Here is an 18,264-nt window from a genome sequence, read left to right on the forward strand (position 1 = left end):
CTTTTTGACTGCAATTGTTCCATGAAGGACACTTCTGGCCAGACTTCTCCAAACAGGACAAAGGTGTATGTGCACTTGCACTGCTGGGCAGGGCTTCTGATTTCAAAGGGAAGAAAGCATGATGTATACGTTTCTGTGGCCAACCTACGGTCCTCAACGTTTACAGTTTCTTTGTGCAGCACATCTGCTCAGACCCCAGACTGATTTGAAATCTTTGCCTGGGAGAGATCTTGCTAATGCACCATTGCTACCTTGTTGTGCTCAGTTTGTCATGGTGTGTGATCTGTGACATCAGGGTCTTCCATACCCTCACCTTTGTAGCAGAGATTGACTGTTCCTCACCCAATTTTAATCTCCCAGTTTCAGGTAATGACTGTTTCAACCTACGTAAAAAAATGATTATCACCTGTTTGGTATAACTGGTTAATCATACACCTCACTGTAGTCCTTGCTGACGTGATGTACCTTGAAGAACTGGTGCTGTTTTGAAAGTAAAGGGCGTTCACACCAAACACAGATTTTGTTTTGGATTTCTCTTTTGTTTTCCCACTTTGCATATTGTTATTAGACAAAAATAAACTATTATCTAATATATATTTCTGATGTGAACCCACATCTTAACTATTATACAAAGGAAAAAAAATCTACAAGATTCTGATCATTTAATTGTAGTACATTTAATTCTAGCTTTATTTTACAGCAGAAATAATGAATTGCTGAACTTATTAGTTAAACACAAATGCAGACAGCTGCCCGGCATCCAACTTGAGCCCTTTCTTTGTAGTACTATACATATTTTTTTGTTTATACATATATCCTGCAAGACATACTCGATATTTAAATGAACTCCTGGGTGAAAAACTACTGTTGGGTAATTACATGTTAAACCACTGGGACTGAAGATCACAGATCTCAAAGCCTTTGCATAAAAAGATCCAAAGTGTCTTTGCCAGTACTGTCTGAACCTATTTTTTATGATTTTGTGAAAATGTTTAATGGAAGATTATTTGGTTTGTAGCACAATCTACTTTGTCTTTCCACAGTACGAACGCTTTTATTCCAAGCGTGAACACATAGGAGATTTTACCTCCCACAGGCTGGTTTATGGTTTACTATTGTTATTAATGTGTTATTACTGTAACATCAAAGACACCTTTGTAAACATACAGCAGAAACACACCTGTCACGAGTCTTTGTGTTGGTTTACTCCACCGATTCAGTCTGAGCGCCTGGCACTGATCTGAATGTCTAGCCAATGCTTGTAAAAATGGGTGTAACCTCAGGGCGTTTGGGTTAATTAAGCTCTTGCAGAACCCAATCAAGGCAAGACCAAAAACATCTGTCAAGTACAGCTCCAAAGCACCTGGCTGGTGTCAGTTTGTTTTGTCTGGTTCCAGTATAAACAAAGCAGCAATGTTCACAAGTATTTCAACCTTTTGTCTTCGACCTCTGATTTCGGATATCAGCAGAAGACCTTTGTAGACCTGCGTAGCTCATCAGAACAGACTCGCAGGACACGACCACATTATGTCCATGACATGACCACATTACCTCTAATGAAGCGGCAGGTGGAGACAGTGGAGGAAATGAAAGACGCGATTTGGGATATGCCATTTCTGCCCAGCCAATCAGCTGACAGAAGGGTTTGTGTTGGGGTGCTCTGGTGAATGTGCTGTAACAGTGAGGTGGTCTGGGAGCTGTCGGCCACCCAAAGCCCAGCAAACGGTAAAGGGTCCTGACCTGTATCCCAAAGACAGTGCGTCTTGTTGCGTGTCCCACTCACAGCACCTGCTCTACCGTGTCTTCTGCTATAACACCTGAGTGAGCCCATGAAGGTCTTTGTCCATATCAGAGAAGTTGCAAAGGAGAAAACAAAAAATGTGCAGTAGATGAAACGAACCAGGTCTGAGAACGGGAATCACTGCCATGAGGAATACGTTGCAGGAATGAAAATAAAATCAAAATGGCCACCCAGTACCTAGTATTTTAAAGAATGAAAATTCCACTTCTGAAAACATGGCTTCATTCCTCATTGTGGTTCATTCACTGAAAATGTCAAATGTTAGTAATGGTCTATAAGCATGTTTTTTCTTCTTCTAGCCTATCATATAATAGCTAGTATCTTATACAATTATTAACAGAAAGAATAAAGTCAATTATACATGCACAAAACCTAAATGCCCTTAAAATGTTAAGGGACACAGCAGTTAGCATTAAACGAATTCAAACAGCATTAGGAGATTCTGCTCTTAATGGGCCTGGGGTTTTTGTTGAGCTAATATTTGAATATTACTCCTAGAGATGCATCTCACTCCATAAGGAATAGTATACACACTTCCTAACTAATTCTGTAACGAGTCCTCATTGTTAATGTAGGTCTGCGAAGGCCATTTGTCTAATTAAATTAGCCTTTTATTATTAAAGAGTTCTTAGTACATGGTGACAAGACCTAAAGGTTTATGTGGTCAAAGAGTAGGAAAATGTCATAATCTCCAGAGGCAGTTGACACGTCAGTACATTTACAAACTATTACAGCTGACTGGAAAAACCAACTGGTTATTAGCACAGGAGGAAACAGTCTCGTTTTGCCAGCACTTCTCACAAAGTTCCTTTAAACAAAAGTTGTTTATTCTATGTCCTATTTTTTTTATTTTGTGGTTGTTGCATGTTGTTTTAGGACTATGAATGACGAGGAAATAAGAATTAAATCTACATCCAACAACACTTTAAAGACATTACAATTGACTGGGTTGGCTGACTACATACGTGATGTTTGAGGTGAGTGGGTTTCACAGTTTAGTGTAGATCTGCAAATGATAATAGTCATTATCAGAAAGATTTGTGTGTGCATGTGATATGCAGATTGTAGGATCTGCACAATGGCAGTATTACCTGAACTCATTGTGGGCAGTATAAGACCAGTTTTTCATCATTTCAACTGCTACTATTGACAGAGCTGAACATCTCCTGTGAGAGCAGATATGTTATGTTTTGCTTTTGGTAAGTAAATGGCCACTATCTTACGCTTTCATGATGAGATTAAATGATCTCTCCTCTTATGGAGGTCAGGGAAGGCCTGACCAGGTCTGGCTATTAGATTTTGCTGTTTTCCAGATGAGTGTCAATGTGTTTGATCAGAGCGTCGTCAGGGTAACCAGTGGGGAAGGTCAGCTGACAGAGTGGGCAGTTCCGTGAGTCGTTCTCCTCTGACTCCATCCAGAGCTGAAAAAAGAAAAGGAAAAGAAGAAAGAGGAGGAGGAGGAGGAGAAGAAGGAGATGGAGGAGGAGGAGAAGAAGAATAAGAAGAAGAAGAAAGAGGAGGAGGTGAAAAGAAGGAAAAGAAAAAAGAGGAGGAGGAGGAGGAGGAGAAGAAGGAGGAGGAGGAGAAGAATAAGAAGAATCAATCAATCAATCAATCAAGGTTTATTTGTATAGCGCTTTTAACAACTCAAGTTGTCGCAAAGCAGCTTTACAGGGTTTACAAGGTTAACAATACTATGGGTCCAGAACCCTAATGAGCAAGCCAGAAGAAAGAGGAGGAGGAGAAAAGAAGGAAAAGAAAAAAGAGGAGGAGAAGACGAAGGAGAAGAAGAAGAATAAGAAGAAGATGAAAGAGGAGGAGGAGAAGAAGAATGAGAATAAGGAGAAGAAGAAGGAGAAGAATGAGAAGAAGATGAAAAAGAAGAAGGAGGTGGAGGAGAAGAAGAAGAATGAAAAGAAGAAGGAGGTGGAGGAGGAGGAGAAGAAGAATGAGAAGAAGTAGAAGGAAAAGAAGAATGAGGTGGAGGAGGAGAAGAAGGAGAAGAAGAAGAAAGAGGAGGAGAAGAAAATGAAGAAGAAGAAGGAGAACAAGGAGGAGAAGGAGAAGAAAAAGAAGGTAAACTGCATACAGTAAACTGCAGACAGGATCTGCCAACATAAAAAAAACAAGAATGAACTAATAAACACAAGTAATTATTGCATTATATAGATAAAAGAAAATCATTAAAAACTTTCCAAACACAAGAAAAAGCCAACACCATTAGCTTTTGGCTTTTATCAACAAATTAGCATAGTTACTTACTTTAATTGATGGCCAAGACCGAGCATGCTCACTGCTCAGGTAGCCCGGCAGGGGGCAGGTCAGAGTGCAGGGCCCATCTGGGGCAGGGAATGATGGGTGTGGAGGCATCACTCCTAGTGTCCTGGGCGGGCTGTGGGTGGGGCTTGGACATGGCCACTCCTCTTCCTCGTCCTCTGAAGACTGAGGAGGTGTGACCAGTGGGGCGGGGTCAGGGAGCTGGTCATGGCTGCACAGGAGATGCACGTCTGCCAAAGGGAATCCGATTTCCAGCGCGCACCGTGGGCTGGCGCTCACGCCCCCTCCGTGGGCGGAGGCTGGGCGGGGTCCAATCGAAAACGCCCGCGGCCGCTCCTGCTCCCTCAGATAGCCGTCGGCCGCTGGACGATTTTTTGGCAGAGTAGAAACGGGATTACAGATGATCTGAGCAGAGCCCTGGTGAGTGGAAGGGTTGGCCATCTCAGAGTAGCTCCGGCGACCCTGGAAATTGGCCCGCAGGTGGTACGTAGAGGGACGAGCGGAGTGAGGGATGGGGGCAGATGGAGGAGAAACGGAAGACGAGGGGAGGAGGGAGACGACCGAGTGGCGATGGGGGGCTGGGGAACGCCTCAGCACTGCAGGGGAAACACACCCAGAACAGCCTCCATTCAGACTTCACACAGTATTTTATGTTTATTCTTTATTATTATACGTTGATTGATGTTATTAAACATTTACTACATGGTAATTTATATAAAACGTTATGTTATATAAAAATGATTGCTATGTATTTTACCAGTGATATCAGTAACCCTTAGTAACGTTACTTAGTAACGTTACTTAGTAACACGTTACTGTAATCTTACCACAATTTTTCAGTAACGAGTAATATAACGAGTTACTATTTCCAGTCAATTCATCAGATTAAAGTTACTTATCCAAGTAACTCTGCATTACTATTTTTATTTTCCTTTGTAAAAATATATACTTTTGCTTTCTTCTTGGCTCAGTTCTACTTTTGCGTCTGACCGTAGCGCTCAACTCCGCACGCTGCGGGTTTTACACGTCATTCTTTGTAGGGTTCTCCACTGCCTGTGGTGGTAGTAGTAGTGTAACGAAATACCCCTCAAAAATGGGAAGGAACATTTACCTGACGAATTTGCATTGTGTTCCAGCTTTGAAAAGTACAGGAATTTTGGCAAAAGTACTTTAAAATGCTTGAAATTGTAATTGTATTTAGTTTCACAACAAACAGCTGTCTGACTGGATAGTTCGCTTGTATTACATTTACAAATACATTTACAAATAATACCTCACAGCAACTCAAACGTAATGTCAGGAGATAAATTATTACTGTTAAAATGCACTTCCAATAAAGTGAACCAATAAAAAAATAAAACCAATTTTGCTGCTGAATGTAACTACTGAACTTTTAAAATCAAGTAATCAGTAACATAACTAAGTTATTTTTTAAAGAATTTATCAGTAATTAGAAATCTGATTACTTTTTCAAGGTAACTAAGCCATCACTGGTTATGACATGGTGCAGGTCAAACATTCATTTGAATCCTCCCATTTCAGGTTCTTGATCAGTACTTTATCTCTACTGGGAGAAACAGTTAAACCCTTTTCTTTTCTTAGCTCATGATACAGCAAACAGTCTTGCTTCTTTTGCACTTGACAAACATTTAGCAAATTCTTTACCAAACCACACTTGGCATGTGCGCACGGTTAGGCGTTTTCCTCGCGAGATCTTCCGTGAGTGCAGCTGAAGACATTTACCAGGGCTGTTCTGCTGTGGAGGGTCCCGTGCCAGTCTCAGGATCCTGCTCTGCTCAGCGGTCAGGCTGCCAACACGCCTCAACTCCTCAGTGAGCTCCGTGTAGGCCAGGGCCAGATTCACTCTGCAGGACAGAAGCACAGGCCACAAGAACCTCCACATCAACATCAACATCACGGATTGATCTCATGGCCCCAAAAACACCCACAATAATCTCATGAATTACACTACTACATCATCATTTTAAAACTTGACAGCTGTTGGTGACGAAGTTAACGGACATGTAACCATAATTAACTGGCCACACCAAGGCTGGTCTGCGGGGCTGGATTAATGTTCTTAAATGTACAGTATATGAGGTAAATACTAGATCAGAGTGAGTCCCTAGGGGGGCTCCACGAGACTAACGCTTTAGTTTGGCTTCAGCTCCAAACACAGGAGGTCAGGAACCCTCTACAGCTGTCCTGTACCAGGTTTGCAGGAAACTGGAACTGAAACGCAGTTGTGGTTGATTGACAGGAGACGTCACTCACTGTTCATCGCCTGCTTTCTTGATCCACTCCACACTGCAGTGTTCACAGGGGTCCAAGTCCTGAAGCAGAGCAGCTGGTTAAGACCATCAAGACATTTTACTTGAAGCAGAGAATTCCAGTCCAGTTCTTCAGGATTTCCAGCTAATCCACATTTTTATATAATCCCACCTGGAATAAATCAGGATTCTGCTGCCAGTGATCACCTAGTGCAGGTGTGTTTATATCCCAAACAGAACAAAAATGTGGACTGGACTCTCATTTGTATTGCAATTCATCTGCAATCTTTACCATGAGTAAACGCATATGTATGTACACCTGTCTTTGTTGGTCCTGTAAATGTTGGATATCTTCCTGCAGTCTCTGAATCTCTGATTTAAGCTCCTCCTCTCGCTGACACGCCCCCTGAGCCTCATGCCGTGCACCCTCAAGCTCCGCCTCCAGACGCTGTACCCTGAGGTCAGTGAGGGTATCCAGACTACGGGAACTGTGCAGGGTTGGACCAGGACAGTCTGACACAGAAACATGGACACAGCACAGTGTCAGACAAACAAAAGACTTGCGCATTCTACAAATAAAAACTGTACTAAACATTTGTTAGTGTATTAGAATTGATCGAATGATTTTGTTGGACTAGGTCTGTGTGTTTCCAAGTGTATATGAGAAAGGAGGTGAGAGAGGGAGAGAAACAAGTACAAAAAGAATAAAACCAATCTTTTCCCCTATATGTTATTGATGTGGTAACTCTGAATCTTACCACAGGGCACATCCAGGCTGTTGTGGACATGCAGGCAGTAGGCTTCTCTGTTCCGGGAGTGAGACGTCTCTCTTGCACTACCCAGCCTGGAGCACCTCCTCTGCAGGAGGAGATCTCTCTGCCTGAGAGCCGTCTCCAGCCCCCGGATACGCTTCATGTGCTGTTCTGCTAGAGTAGTCTGAACACACACACACACAAGCAACGCTGCTCAGTGCAGGGACACTCCATGCTCTGCAGAGCATGTCTCCTAATCTTAGACACTTGATGAAGCTCAGCAGCTGATTATCAAGCCCTGGATTAGATGACACAGGTGTGTCAAGACAGGAAAAAAGGAAGAACTTAACATGAACAGGACATGGATATGGAGGTCCAGCTAAACCTAAACCAAGACTGGCAGTACTAGTACTAGTACTAGCAATAGCACTAGCATCAGAAAAGCAGACAGCAAAGTCCAAGAGCTAATCCCCCATATTTGACAATAGTTCAGTAGTACTGCTAAATAGAATGGATTCAACACCAATGTCTGAACATTGCCCTAGTCCTCATATTATTGCCCTAGTCCTCATATTATTGCCCTAGTCCTCATTTTATTACATCCACTCTAAGGAATCTAAAAGAAAACAGAAGACCAGGCCCTGGCACAGATTCTACTCTATTCAGCTCAATTCAGTTAAGGTTTTCCAACCTACAAATGTATAATATAGTATAATAGAGTATAATATAACTCATTCACTCTCACTACAGCTGAAGTGAAGCTGAAGCTACTCACCATGTGGTCCAGGTCCTTCTGCACGTTGCTCTTCTCTAGATGTATCTTCTCGTAGGCCTTGATCACCTCCTCCAGGCGCTCCTTCTGGGCTTGACTGTTCTGGAGCTGCGGGAGATGATCCGACACTTTTACACTTCACAGATAAGAACCGTGCAGCGAGAACGTTTATGAAAATGCCACAGTAATGCACACGCAGCCATTGTTTCGCACCTCCTGGGTGAGACTGTTGATCTTCTGCTGGAGGTTGTGGAGGTTGTGGAGGTTGCCGCCGTCCGCTTGCATCAGCTCGACCTCGGCAGGGTCACACGCGAAGCACATGCTCCTCTCCTCCTCAAACGCACCGATCACGGGGAACTGTGAACGGCACAGCCGCACACTGAGACCCGGACCCAACACCCCTCCTGAGCTCCTTACCCCCACCACGGGAAACACGTCACGACATCAGCACGGTGACTCACCTCCTTTTCAGTGATGCTTTTAGACAGCAAGTGTTTGAGCGACTGGTGAAGCCCCCCCACCGTTTTCACAGGGGAACCAAATTCTTCAGTGAGTGTTAATTGTTTTGGGTCTATTTCCGGTGGTCCTTTATACCAGAGCAACCGCCAGTTTGCTCCTTCCTGAGCCACTTTCGTTGATGCTAGATTTTGGCTCCACTATCAGTATTATGAAGACATTATCACAGAACGCAGGGTGCAGTGGGGAATTCAGGCCAGCTGTTTCTGATTCTGGGTTCGGTTTATTCTGCTAGTACTGCTTGAGAGGAAGATGATGGTGTGTTGGGCAGTAATGTGGTGGACTATACTGTAAGACCACAACTACTGCCATGCTCATGCTTTTCCTTTAATACTCGCTGAGTTGATATAAGCATCTGTCTTCGAAAATCTTCATTCAGCCATAAATTTTGTATCTTCTGCCTGACACACCAATGTGGGGTGAGCTCATCACACTCTCCTGTGAGATCTTCTAATCACTATGCAGAAAGGTCACTGAACTTCTCTGACGGTGTCAGGCAGGAGAAGCCATTACCAAAACACTTCTGCAATGCCATTCCTTGTCGAATATGGTAAAAACCACTCCATATAATTTTTTTGTTGACATTTGACTAAAATTCATGTTACTGTGTCAGGAATGAGCAACTAATGGGCCAGAGCGACTGTATTCTGATTTCTCAGTAAGACGTTCCATCACTGTACTGATATAATAAAAGTCCTAGTAAGAGTATATCATTCACTAAGTGCAGTATTAAATGCTAGATGAGTGGGCTTTTAGATTAATTTAAAGTATAATGAACCTACTAGATCACTGGAAGGATTACTGCAGCCTTCCTCTGATGGTAAAAGCCATGAGAGAGCATTTTCTCATCACCATTACCTCTTAATTGCTCATTTGAGAAAATGTTTGTTATATAAATTAACAGTATAACATAATAAAAAATCTGAAATATTTGCAACTATTCACCAAATTTAGCTGGTCTAAGGATATCTTGCCTATCCTTAGACCAGAGGGAGTTTGATTCATGGTCCATGTGAAGCTTTAGTGACACTGAAGAAACAAACCTCTTGTATCACCAGCCTCTGCACAAGACTTTGAAATTTGTAGGTTTTCATGGTCCACTATTTATTCTCAAGTTCCTTTAAGCTCCAGTGTGCCTTGACATGCTCAGCATGCTGGTGGCAGGACATCAGATGGTGCTTCCATGTCTCGCGCATCTCCACGTTCCTGATGCTTAGGGTGGAGCATCGTTCTTTATTCCTCCATCTCCTTTTCGGCGTTAGTCTAATGGCGAGTTCATGAGAGGAAGGTCTGTCCAGCATCTGTCTGTGCGAGTCACCATGTACTTCTGTCACTGCCTTTGTTAGATGAACATCACACCTCTTTCTGGCTCGGACAATCACATAATCAGCCAAATGGCAATGACGGTACAGCCAAGCTGTTTTGAATTTGTTTTGTCTGAAGAGTGTATTGGTGATAATATTGGATAATTGTTGATCAGAAGGAGGACGTGGTTTATTCAGGGGTAGAATACTTTCTCCAGACCAGGGATTCCAGGGTGTTGTTTTCTCGCCTGGCTCCGCCCCCTCCCTGGTCTTCTGTTTAGTTCCACCTCTTGTTTCGTCATTGGTTTCAGCTGTTGCTTGTTTGAGTGTTCGTTTGGGTTTGTATTTATTCAGTGTGTTTCAGGTCTTCGGTGCGGGTCAATGTTTCATGTCTTACGTTTATGGTGAAGTCAGAGTCTTGTACGGCAGTGGTATATGGTTCATTTCATATGTTTATGTAGAAAGTCTTGCTTCTGTTCGTATGGTGAAAGTTAAGTCTTGCTCTTGTTTGTATGTCATGTGTTAGGTCTTGCTTGTTTTATGAAAATACGGTGGTTGTCAATGTGAGTTCGCTGTGTGTCGCTTAGTTCGTGTTTCAGTTGTGAGGTTTGTTTCCCTTTCGTCACGTTTCTCTTCGTTGTGTTTCATTCGTATGTCGCCTTGGGTTGTGTACGTTTTATTGTCGGTTTAGTCATGTTTCTATGTGTTGTAGTCCAGCGATGTGTTGTCGTGCGAGTTGGTGTTTAGTTATATGTATCCTACGCGTTCTATGTTTCCTGTGTCTTATTGTATTGGATGTATGGTCCCCCATTAATGTTTATATGGTTCTGTACCATGGTGTCCTTGTAGTGCCTAGTCGTATGTTTTGGTGTGTTCATTGTATTTATGTGCCTCTTATGAATATAAGTTGTTGAGTTCATTTGGTTGTGTTCTTCAGTGAGTAATCTGTAGTCTGTATGTCGTTGCTTGTTTAAAATGCCACGTAAAAGTAGAGCTATCCGTGTAGGCACTATACGGCTAGCCGGTATGGCTACGTCTAGTAGCATTGAGTCCCGCTTTCCAGCGCCAGTGCGTCCGCCCCCTGGTTACACCACCACCCCATCGTTACAGTTGTACAGGCCAGGTGTTCCAGGGGGTTGTCTGTACCAACCTTTTGCAACTTGTGGCACACTTAACCCACCACAAAACATTCCACAGCCCAAATGAGAACGAATCGGGGGAAATAAAAGTTCTCTTACTGTGATCTCATAGTTCCTCAGCTTCTTCTTGATGCTGCAGTTCTCCCTCTCCAGACTGACCAGCCGCTGTTTGATGTCATGGTAAGCAGAGGTCAGGGCAAACTGGGAGGCTGGAGGCATCTCGACTGACAAGGGGCAGGCCGGCCATTCCAGTCCACAGCCATCTTCTCTCAATGTCTCCCTCGCTCCCCTGAAACTGAGCTCTCCCCTCAGGAGAGACTCCATCACTAGACCACAGCTAGAATAGAGAATTACAAATGGAACAAGAACTATTGTAGGTTGGTACTGAACTACATATTAAAAATATCAGTAAAGAAGTGTCTTTGATATACAGTGAGGCTACTCACAAATGGCCAAAAATGTAAAGGATCCAGATGCCCTAGAAAGCCAATATTGGTAACCTCAATAAACCTCAGTAGACACTGATCTCCATGTTTAAAGTTTATTTGGACTGTGTGCCAGCATGAATGAATCTAAAGCTGATATTATGGCTGAAACAACTGTGTCAGTGAGGAGGGTCCAGTACCAGAGACAGCAGCCCCTTGCAACTAAACCAGTTCAGCACCATGGACAGCAGACCAATAGCAAAACTCAGCAGATTAATCCACAGCGAAGGCCACAGACCATTACAGTTTGGTGATTTCCTCTCATCAACTTTCAACCCCTCAAACAAGTACTAGGTTTAGTAGGCTTGTTAGAACAGAAAAATCACCAATGTTGTTCCATCAAGAAATGTATCCATGTACATGTATATCGGACTTTATGGGCTTATTCTACCTTTGTATCACCATTTCAGTCTTTCTCCTGTTTCCCACATACAAACTGATCTCAACCAGCAGTGTTAAGCTAGTAGTGCACCTCCACCAGTAGCACACCTCCACCACACCTCCACCAGTAGTTCACCTCCACCAGTAGCACACCTCCACCAGTAGCACACCTCCACAACACCTCCACCAGTAGCACACCTCCACAACACCTCCACCAGTAGCACACCTCCACCAGTAGTTCACCTCCACCAGTAGCACACCTCCACCAGTAGTTCACCTCCACCAGCAGCACACCTCCACCACACCTCCACCAGTAGCACACCTCCACGAGTAGTGCACCTCCATCAGTAGCACACCTCCACAACACCTCCACCAGTAGCACACCTCCACCAGTAGTTCACCTCCACCAGTAGCACACCTCCACAACACCTCCACCAGTAGCACACCTCCACCAGTAGCACACTTCCACAACACCTCCATCAGTAGTGCACCTCCACAACACCTCCACCAGTAGCACACCTCCACAACACCTCCATCAGTAGTGCACCTCCACAACACCTCCACCAGTAGCACACCTCCACCAGTAGCACACCTCCACAACACCTCCACCAGTAGCACACCTCCACCACACCTCCACCAGTAGCACACCTCCACCACACCTCCACCAGTAGCACACCTCCACCAGTAGTTCACCTCCACCAGTAGCACACCTCCACAACACCTCCACCAGTAGCACACCTCCACAACACCTCCACCAGTAGCACACCTCCACCAGTAGCACACCTCCATCAGTAGCACACCTCCACAACACCTCCACCAGTAGCACACCTCCACCACACCTCCACCAGTAGTTCACCTCCACCAGTAGCACACCTCCACCACACCTCCACCAGAAGCACACCTCCACCAGTAGCACACCTCCACCACACCTCCACCAGTAGCACACCTCCACCACACCTCCACCAGTAGTGCACCTCCACCACACCTCCACCAGTAGCACACCTCCACCACACCTCCACCAGTAGCACACCTCCACCACACCTCCACAACACCTCCACCAGTAGCACACCTCCACCAGTAGCACACCTCCATCAGTAGCACACCTCCACAACACCTCCACCAGTAGCACACCTCCATCAGTAGCACACCTCCACAACACCTCCACCAGTAGCACACCTCCACAACACCTCCACCAGTAGTTCACCTCCACCAGTAGCACACCTCCACCAGTAGCACACCTCCACCAGTAGCACACCTCCACCACACCTCCACCAGTAGCACACCTCCACCAGTAGTGCACCTCCACCACACCTCCACCAGTAGCACACCTCCACCACACCTCCACCAGTAGCACACCTCCACCAGTAGTTCACCTCCACCAGTAGTTCACCTCCACCAGTAGTGCACCTCCACCAGTAGTGCACCTCCACCACACCTCCACCAGTAGTGCACCTCCACAACACCTCCATCAGTAGCACACCTCCACAACACCTCCATCAGTAGTGCACCTCCACAACACCTCCACCAGTAGTGCACCTCCACCACACCTCCACCCTGCAGAAGAGGCTTGCTCCTCTCTTCACTCTGCTCATATCTCACACATGTTCACCACAGATCTACACCAGCCCCTCCTTTCACGTTGGTCAGTGAGTGTGCAGTGACACTCTGAACTCACTCCAGCTCTTTTTTCACCACATGGTTGCTCTGATCACTGGACTCATTTGCGTCACACCTCATCTCCACCACCCACATCACCTGACCCACCCATTATACTACAACACAGACTTCAGTGTTTCATGCAATATCTAGTATGTTCAATTTTGGTGACAGTATTGTACGATTTTTGTTTAATATGTTGTTTACATTTTTATTCTTAATTTTTTGTTGTCTACTTTTGTCACATGGTACATGAATATCTATTTTGACTATACTCCGAACGAAACTGAAATGTTTTTAAAATAGACATGAAATTATTTACATTTTTGGTTTAATTTAATTCTGAAAATTCTGGTTTAAACACCACCATCTATTATGAATCAACGGGCAGTACTATTCTTCACATTCCTGCAAAAACTCCCACTGCTCTTAAGGCTTAAGTACATTTGCAGTGAGAACACACTGACCTATAAAAACCTACCCTTACGGCAAGAAACAACTGTCACTAACAGAGCAGTTATCACTTCAAGAAACATCTCTTGTATTTCTTGCAAGAGGTGCAATCAGCTTTCCATTGAACAAAACAAGAAAACAAAAAATGTTTGTTGATCATTTTGATGTCAAAGTGTATTAGTTCCCTCCTTGTGGCTTTGGTTGAATTTAGAGTTAGTTTCAATGCTGCTTTGCTTTTCTTCCATTTAAATAAATCTACCAGCACGTCGCCTTCATCACCAGACATGCAGCATCGGTTGGCTCCAGTGGTATTAATACTGATGGATAATGCTTTAATAACATTTCTAGTTATTTTAATAACTCTTTGCATTGCAAGTTGTTGCTATGGCAGCAGTGATGTTGGGAAACTACACTCAGAACTTCAGAATCTAGTGGGATGAATATATTGATTTAAACATATACTGGTCTCACCTCATAGCTACAGCGGGACATCGCATATCTGATGAAGGATGGTCTGAAATATTCTGTTTCTTATGTGCTTCACCACAAATTTTTTATATCTACAGGTAGATATGTAGAGATCTATATGTACCTGTGTGTGTGTGTGTGTGTTATATCTTAGTGAAATAGGAGACTCATAGTGGGCAACAATGGGGGAATGAGAACTGACACAGGAGTTGTTGATAGCATGACAAGTTGATATGCATTTTTGATTTCAAGCTCCGGATGGATGTAAACTTTCACATGCACTTAATAATCCAACCAGGAATCCAATTATTCACATGTAAACAGCACACTCTGATTTCTTAGATCTGAGAATTGCCCAGAAATCAGATTTTAAAAATCCAATAAGGGGGATTTTAGCTCAGTAATTAGTAATTAATTTTCAATGCATGTATATCCTTACTGTGATTTCTTTTGCACTTCTTAGTCCACACACGCTCACAATCTTAACAGGAACGATCTCTGACAAAATAAACACAGTGCAAGTAGGTCCTTAATCCCAAATATGAAGACTGTCCAACGTCTCAACTGCAATCAGTGGTACAGCAGTCAGTTTCTCCACATCAGTGGTACAGCAGTCAGTTTTTCCACATCAGTGGTCTAACGGACGCCTGTTCACCTTTGTAACACTACCTAATCCTCAACATTTGGTTTATCTCTGTGTTTAAATATATTGGGAGGTGAGGATGGACCAGAATAGAAGTTCATGATAGACATGAGATCTGAAGACGACCTAGTCCGTTAACACTCATCTGACTGTTGAACGCATTGAGCTTGCTTAAAGATTCAGCAGCCCAATAGACCAATAGTTCATGAGAATTATGTTCTCTATGCATCAGTGCATGCACAGCAACTGGAATGAGGAAAACAAGGGGGGGGGGGGGGGGGGCAGGTGAACACACTCTGAAAGCAGCATACTTGTTCCCCACACACACACACACACACACACACACACACTCTTAGAACACCCAAACAATGGGTGCCCAGTAATGTGTTTCTTTTAAGTCATTCTTTTGTTTGCCTGTGCAACTCCATATGTTAATGTCACATGGGTGATCCATATATTAATGGCCTCTCCCACTGTAGAGGTTCCCCATGCCCTGAAGCACTCACTGGCCTAATAGGACACATGCTACTAAAAACAGAACTCCATCTCACCCAGATGTACAGTTCTGAATGATATATACCACACAAGGCAATAGAGAGATCAGCACAAGCCCATGCAACATTTGCAGTGTTTGTTTACTGTCCCTACGACCATCATGTTATTGCTTTGTGGTTAGTGAGTGTGCCAAACTGGGATGGTGTTTATTTGACATATTCTTTGCAGGAATATGGAGGTCTGATTTTATTTTCATCAAACCACAACAGCCTATTTAGAGAGAGTGGGAGAGAGAGAGAGAGAGAGAGAGAGAGAGAGAGAGAGAGAGAGAGAGAGAGAGAGAGAGAGAAGGGAATTTACATATTGCATATTGTTACATATTGTAATTTACATATTAGAGCATAATAAAAAACATGAATGATCTAAATCTAACATATGTAATAAAATATAAAAGGCATGAAATAACGTATCGGTGCTCTGGGTCATAAATATAAACAAAACTCCTCCTGGACAACAAGCGTTTTTCAACTGTACTGAACTTGACACTGATATCTTATGCTCCACTAAAGCTATAGCTTTAAAACTGATTTGACATACAGCAACATCAGAGGGATTGAAGCTTCATCCCAAGGCTTCTGGAAAATTCCACTCAGCCTGGACTTGTGGGCCACACTTTAGCCATGAAGTAGCCTGTGCAACAGAAAGGATTCCAGACAAACTGAGATCTTTTGTATTGTGTGTTTGGAATGTGTGTTCCGCTTTTCTGGCTGACAATACAAACACAGGATGACATTCATCCTACTCATTGTTTGACACACAACTTAATTTTCTCAGAAAATGGCTTAACCGATGTACCTTACCGCAGGCAGAGCAAGAGACATGATTTTTTTTTTTTCTTTGAGCATGTCTGCGTCTTTAAGGGCATGTCACTCAGTCTCGATGGCCCATTTTCACATGGATTACACCAGGTAAGTCCTACACTGGGGCCCTCAGGTTGCCCCAGTTACCTAGTTATCTGCTTTTAGCGTTTTCACCAGACCCTTCTAAACCCGAAGAGCTCGGGGAAAGAAACCCCAAGGTAGTAAAGACTGGAATAGCACAAGTCCAGCAGTGAGGAGGCGGCCATCAAAACCAGCCATTACCTCCATTCTTATTTTTTATTATTATTATTATTATTATTATTATTATTATTATTATTATTAGCTCCAGATCAACGTCCCTGCTACCGGTTCATCTGCTTGAAGTGTGGTCTTATTGTGATAATTATACGTAAAATTAGTCAGACCTTTACACTAGAGTGACGAGGAAACAGAATACACAAAGTTACAGTGATGATAGATAAAATGTAGGCTCATGTTTATAGCTGTCTAGACCCAGTTATTAAACATCCATCTGTAACCCTGGTCTATACCAGCATACCTACGACCATATTACACTCGACACAGCGTAGTGACACAACTTTGAGGCTTTTATAACTATTGACAAAATCGCAATGAATTACTTGATTGGGTCAATCACTTCCACATTCATAATGCATGAATAGATATGGTTCGATTAAATTGTTTTCAACAGCGCAACCAACGACCAAGCAGGCTAAATATTCCTTTTAAACATTATTTTTCATACTGTAATTTTTGGAGAACGGCCGAGACCAACCGATCAATGGTTCTGTTTCTCGCCGATAAAGCCCTGCACCAAAACCGCTTACTGCGACTGTGTATTCTGGTCGTGTGTGTTACACACTACAGCCACCTGCAATCTCTTGTCGGTTCAAACACAACCGACCAAATCCTGCTTTATAATGCTCATAAGTCCTATATGGAGCAAAAATAACAACTGGACCACAGTGCTGCGCTTATAACATGAAGCGTGGAAAACTGCGCCAGCTGATTCCAGCTTTGGGTTGATGGTACCGTTAAAGCAGCACACATGCGCTACCGGACCACAAACATCACCATCATCACTACAGCACCAAGCACATGTGGACTCGGGTTGTTCTGTGCGTTTAAGACCATCACAGCAACACACTGATGGGGTTCATCTTCGCTGGTAGACGGATAAGAGGCTTAACGTGCTCGCTCTTATTCCTAAAGCGTCATTTCTGCACATTGGTTATTTATGGGTTTACATTAGAATACAGTGGCATGCAGGTGATGTACAAACACATTGTGGTGTACTCACGTCGCTCAGATGGAGACGGTGTCAGATACATGGCGACGTTTCTCACTCTTGCTTATAGTCGACACAGGATTCAACCCAAGAACACCTTCCTCTTATACAGTCAATAGAAGAAATCAGGTCTCGGCCTAGGTGAGCAACCGAACTGCACATACTACAACCCACTGTGGGTAAATATATAGGTCAGAAATAATCCACACGTCAGGAAACGGACGTGGCGCCTTCGGTACCGCCGATTGGTGGAGGAGGAACGCACAGGGTTCACGTTGCGAAGCTGCTCAACGCGGTGGTCCAAACCCAATACACACACACGTCGGATTCTGGGTCCACGTGTGCCATTTCATCAACATGAGTTTGACAGGAAAAATTAATCCATAGATTAGAATGAGTCCGCGTATGAACCACGCGAATGCGCCATGAGTTGTGATCCTTTGAGGGGTTTGTGATTTACTGTGTGACCTTCAGTCAAACTCTCTTGACATCCCTTCTCTCCCTTGTGGTGCAGTTCCTCAGATTTGTACTGTTCCATTAGCCCCCACATCCAGACCACTGTGTCTGATCTCCTGATAAAAACATGCATGATTTGTTCTTCTTAGCCAATTGTCTCGACACATGCCTTCTGTATTTAACTAGATTTAATACATCATTAAACTTTGTAACTCTTTCCTGTCACC

General features: G+C 43.6%; 1 protein-coding gene across 1 annotated transcript; it reads right to left on the bottom strand.

The window, feature by feature from the left end:
• Window positions 1-737: 737 nt before the first annotated feature.
• On the bottom strand, window positions 738-17,826 carry LOC143516189 (TANK-binding kinase 1-binding protein 1-like). Its single transcript, XM_077007762.1, has 10 exons — window positions 17,594-17,826; window positions 10,931-11,168; window positions 8,086-8,229; window positions 7,876-7,980; window positions 7,107-7,284; window positions 6,668-6,861; window positions 6,353-6,411; window positions 5,822-5,943; window positions 4,064-4,674; window positions 738-3,222 (listed from the first exon to the last, which is right to left on the bottom strand). The coding sequence occupies exons 2-10, from the start codon at window positions 11,153-11,155 to the stop codon at window positions 3,094-3,096; spliced, it is 1,767 nt and encodes a 588-aa protein (XP_076863877.1). The 5' UTR covers window positions 11,156-11,168; window positions 17,594-17,826; the 3' UTR covers window positions 738-3,093.
• Between the last annotated feature and the right edge of the window lie 438 nt (window positions 17,827-18,264).

The sequence above is a fragment of the Brachyhypopomus gauderio genome, chromosome 6 (genome assembly GCF_052324685.1).
Source record: "Brachyhypopomus gauderio isolate BG-103 chromosome 6, BGAUD_0.2, whole genome shotgun sequence".
NCBI classification, from domain to species: domain Eukaryota; kingdom Metazoa; phylum Chordata; class Actinopteri; order Gymnotiformes; family Hypopomidae; genus Brachyhypopomus; species Brachyhypopomus gauderio.

What these genes read in the sequence shown, in the direction of transcription:
- LOC143516189 (XM_077007762.1), bottom strand. Translation starts at nt 11,155, where the DNA reads ATGGAGTCTCTCCTGAGGGGAGAGCTCAGTTTCAGGGGAGCGAGGGAG. An exon ending in TGAGGAACTATGAGATCACA is followed by an intron (nt 8,230 to 10,930) that starts GTAAGAGAACTT and finishes TGCCGTTCACAG; the next exon opens with TTCCCCGTGATCGGTGCGTT. An exon ending in AAGAAAGCAGGCGATGAACA is followed by an intron (nt 5,944 to 6,352) that starts GTGAGTGACGTC and finishes TCTGTCCTGCAG; the next exon opens with AGTGAATCTGGCCCTGGCCT.